The sequence below is a fragment of the Neomonachus schauinslandi genome, chromosome 15 (assembly GCF_002201575.2).
Source record: "Neomonachus schauinslandi chromosome 15, ASM220157v2, whole genome shotgun sequence".
Taxonomy (NCBI): Eukaryota; Metazoa; Chordata; class Mammalia; order Carnivora; family Phocidae; genus Neomonachus; species Neomonachus schauinslandi.
In genome coordinates, this window is record NC_058417.1 from 42,572,189 (window position 1) to 42,576,507 (window position 4,319).

At 64.6% G+C, this 4,319-nt stretch overlaps 1 protein-coding gene across 1 annotated transcript in view; it reads right to left on the reverse strand.

The window, feature by feature from the left end:
- The window catches only part of ARHGAP27 (Rho GTPase activating protein 27), a 28,145-nt gene extending 27,828 nt beyond the window's left edge, over positions 1–317 (reverse strand). Inside the window, 2 exon segments of the mRNA XM_044921839.1 lie at positions 16–60; positions 91–317. Coding sequence (XP_044777774.1) covers positions 16–60; positions 91–317 — 272 coding nt within the window.
- Between the last annotated feature and the right edge of the window lie 4,002 nt (positions 318–4,319).

A 4,319-nucleotide genomic window follows, 5' to 3' on the forward strand; every position in this document is an offset into this window, starting at 1 on the left:
TAGTCGTAGGCCAGCGGCTCGGGGGCTGCGGGGCCCGGGCGGAGCGCGGGCGGCGGCGAGGCGGCGGCGGGGTCCCCGAGCGGCGGCGAGGCGGCGGCGGGGTCCCCGAGCGCCGGCAGCTCGCGCACGTACTGCGCGGGCAGGTAGAAGGGGCGGCCGCCGGGCTCGCGCCGGACGTGCCACCAGTGCTCCGTGCTGCGGCGCAGCAGCCGGTAGCGCTCGTTGGGCTGGATGGCGACGCGGCGCCCGTCCTTGCCCGTGTACTCGAAGGGATGCTCCACCAGCACGTACACGTCCCCCTCGACGTCCGCCGCCATCGCGGCCGTGGCGTTTCCCTGTGGGCGACAAGGAGGAGGGGCGCGGAGGTCAGGGCCACCGAGCCGGGAGGGGCGCCGCACGAGGGGGACAAAAGACTTGATTGAGTTCGAGTCCCGGGGCTGCATTCCTCGTGTGCGTTAGGGCCTCAGTTTTCCTATCTCAAAAACGGGGGACTTGGATAAAATAATCTCTAAGGTTCCCAGTCTTACCCTCGCTAATGGAATTATGACAACACTTTAATTCTGCGGCATTGGTTATGATTTGAGCCTCGATTCAATCCCTTGGTGGGGAGATTGTGGGTAATACTAGTCCAACTTTACAGCCAAGGAAGCCTTGCCTCAAAGAGATGCGAGAGATAAGTCGACACCACATTTGCCTAAAAAGTTGACTGGGCCTCAGTTTCCCGGTCTGTGACGTGGGAAAAACAGCCCATTCCCTCCGCCCCCTGCCCCGCCCCGCCCCGACGCCACCAGCCCTCAGGAAATCCGGGCCCCCAGGGCCTCTTCCCTTCTCCAGGCTTCTGCGCCCCGGGCCCGCCGGGGCAGAGTTGAGGCGCGGGGCTCTAGGTGCCTCCCCGGCGCCGCTCTACCCCGGGAGTGTCCCTGCTTCCCTAGTCCAAGGGCCTTGGCATAAGGGACGGGGACTGCCAAGGCCGGGGAACCGGTTCTCTCGGTTTCTCTTTCCTTCCCCGGCGGCTTTGCCTCGGACGTGAACCTGGAGCCTGGCCCGCCCAGACCGGCCCGCGCCGCCCCCGGTTCTCCCGCTCCCACCTCCACCTCCCGAGTGAGGCTCTGCCCTCGCGGCCTGCCCACCTGCCCTGTGATCTCCGCGTCGCCCCCCCGGGAGCAGCCCCTAGAGAATGCACTTTGTGAGTGACTACCCACGCGGTGTCCTCCCCCACGCTCTCCGGGAGTAATAGTCCCGACCCACCCCTCGGCATGCCAGCTTAGCCTGGCTCTTGGTGTAGCGGGGTTGGGGGTCGGAGGCTAACTCTAAGTCCGTCTGTGTCTCCCCACCAAAGAGATGAATCGGAGGCTCCTTCCCTAAGGGGCTGGTCCCTCCAAGCCTTTGCACCGACCCCATCTCCTGCCCAGTAAAGGTGTCCCGGGAGCAGCAGCTGGGGGTTCGGTTGCTTGCTGAGGCTGAGGAACCCAAGGAAGAGGGTCTGGCGGGGGGCTCACAGCGCTCCTTCACTACTTTCTTAAGCTTTCCTCGACGGGGAAAGGGGTGCACACTGGGCCCTGGAGGTGTAGTCAGGAGCTGCCCGGAGCTAAGCCGACGAACCCCCTTCTCGTCCGTCACCTTCGCCCGCACCCCCGCCGCTCACTCACGTTGGCAGGGCAGGTTTCTGCGGGCCCATGGGCTGGACGGGCGGAGCCAGCGGATGGATGCAGGTTAGGCCCCGGCCATCTCCTTGGGCGGGGCTTGCAAGGGCTAGGCCCGGGAGATCTCGGGGCGCAGGAGCTGGCAAGGGGAGCAAAGAGGGAGAGGGATGCTCAGGAGGGCTGCCCCCACTCCCCATCGCGGCTGTATCCGGGAGGGGCGAGGAGGAGCTTGAACGAGTGTGTCTGGGCCGGTGGGGACGTTGGGTGGCAGTGGGGCCCAGAGCAAGAGGGGGCGGGAGCTGGAAGGGCTGCGACCGAAGGGGTGCTGCCGGGCGGCGAGCAGAGCCCAAGGTGGGTAGGGTCCCACCCCTGCGGTCCCTCACCTCCGCCCCCCTCTCCCCCGCCGCGGGATTTGTTGTCCTCCAGCCTGTGCGTCCGGAGGGCGCGCTGCCCTGGGACTGCTCGACCCCGGTTCGTGGTGTCGTCCGGGCGTTCCCACACCAAGCGAAGCCATTTGCACCCCGAATCACCGACTACCGGCCCTTTCCAGCCCGAGTGCAGGCACTACTCGCTTGGGACCCACCTCCGCCGGCCCCAGGCCCTTTCCGGGCGCAGCTTGGCGGGGGCCTGGAAAAACTCGGAGCGGAGTTCCCACAGCAGGGATGCCCACTCGAGCGCAGGGTCTCGGGCTGGGTGGGGAGGGGACCCGGGACTCGGCTCCTTCCCCATCTCGGGGGGAGCTACAAGGAGCGGAGGGATAAGGGGAGCGGGGAGGATCCCAGGAACTCGGGGGCTGACTCGTCGCCAGGAGGTGCTTTGGATCCACTGCCCCGGGCGACGCGAGCCACAGCGGCGTGAACGCCTGGGTCGGAGCCGGGGGCCTGGACATGGGCCCCTCCTGTCCCCGGAGGGAGGGCAGCCCTTCGCATCTCCGCTGCTCGCGGGGGATCCGACCCGCGCGGCCCTGCTCCCGGGTCCGCGCAGCTCCCGCCCCAGCACCTGGTGAAGGGGAGCAGGCGCGCGGCGCTCCCGGGTGAGAGGACCCGCCACCTGCGGCACGGTACCCCCCCTCCCGCCCTCGGCTCAGCACCCCCCGCCCGGCCCAGCCTCGGCACCTCGGGGTGTCCGCTCACTGGCTTCGCCTCCACTTGTCCCGGCAGGCGCGCGTGGTTTCGGCGTCCGGCGCTCCCTCCTCCACCGCCCGGCTCCCGCGCAGCCCGGTTTCCTGTTCAACAATACAGCGAGGGAGGCACCAGCGGAGAGCGCCCGGCAGAACTTCCTCCCGGGCTGAGGCAGGGCTGCGGCTGCTAGAGACAATCCCCGGTGTCCTGGCTTCCTGTCCCCTCTGGGCCGGGCCAGCGCCCTGGGAGCACAGACGCCGCCCTCCCCTTGCACCTCCTGGGATCCTGGGCCACACCTGGCTGTCTTCTGGGAGGTGGAAGCAGCAGGGCCTGGATGATGGCATGGCGGGTAGGGGGGGAGTCTCCTCCACTATTTCTGGCCAGATTTCCCTCCCACTGTTTGATTCCATCCCTCTGTCCCCCAGATCCTCCTCTGGAAGAGGGCCACCCTCCAGGCTGTCCATAGGGTAAGCCCAGAGCAGCCTGCTGGAACTGGACTCTTAGCACTTCAGTTTTCTCTGCTGTAAACTGGGGACAGTGACGCCTACTTCACAGGATAGTTGGCAAGAATGAATGAGAATGAGCTGCACTAAGCACGGTTAGTATTATCACATTATTGTAAGAACACACATTCGTTATTAAATTTTTATTGTAAGATGAGCTGTCCTCCTCTTTGGTCTTGGGTTGAGGTCTCCAAGCCCCCCATTCTCTTTTAGGCAGGAGGGGGAAAGGGAGAAAGCAATGTAGTCAGAGGCATCTTGCTGAGGATGGAGGCATGAGAAGAAAGGCAGGGAGGCACCCAGGTCTCGTGGCCCTGAACTCCCTGTCCCCAGCCCTCAAACCCAGTTCCTTTGGTCTTCTCAGAGCCCACCCCCTACTGACCCTGGAGGGACTTGAGGCCCTTGAGGGACGCTGGGGCTCAGGTGACGCTCCCCCATGGGCTGAATGGCGTCTTCAAGGACAAGGAACTGCAAAGCTGAATGTTTCAATCCCATTTTCCTGCGGCCCACTTTCCCTGGAACTAGTCTGTTTCCTTCTGTCCTTACCATGGGCATTGGTGGGCTCCTCCTGGAACTTCAGGGGAAGGTAGCAGCCAAGTAAATGCCACGTGGAGCCCTGAAACCATGAGCCCTGATTACGGCCCCGAGCCCCCTCTCTTGCTTTGGAAAACCCAGCGGAAAAACAGTCCCGACATCTCTCATGTTCCGGTGTTAGGGGTCTGTGCTTCAACAGGCACAGGGAAGAAGCCACTGTGGTGGGATGTCAGGCTTCAGCTTCAGTTGTTACATATGAGTGCACGTGAGGAAACCTCCACCAAGGCCCTGAAATGCTATCCCTCCAAACCCCCTTCGTCTGGCTCCTAGTGGGGTGAGGACAGACCGAACACTGTCACGTCTCCTCCCCTGCATGCCCAGGCCTGGTGCAAACCGCCCCCCCCCCCCCCCCCCCCCCCCCCCACGCCGGGGGGCCCCCCCCCCCCCCCCCCCCCCCCCCCACCAAAAACAAAACAAACGCGAGAAAAAAAAAAGAATATACCCCAAAAAACAAAAAAAAA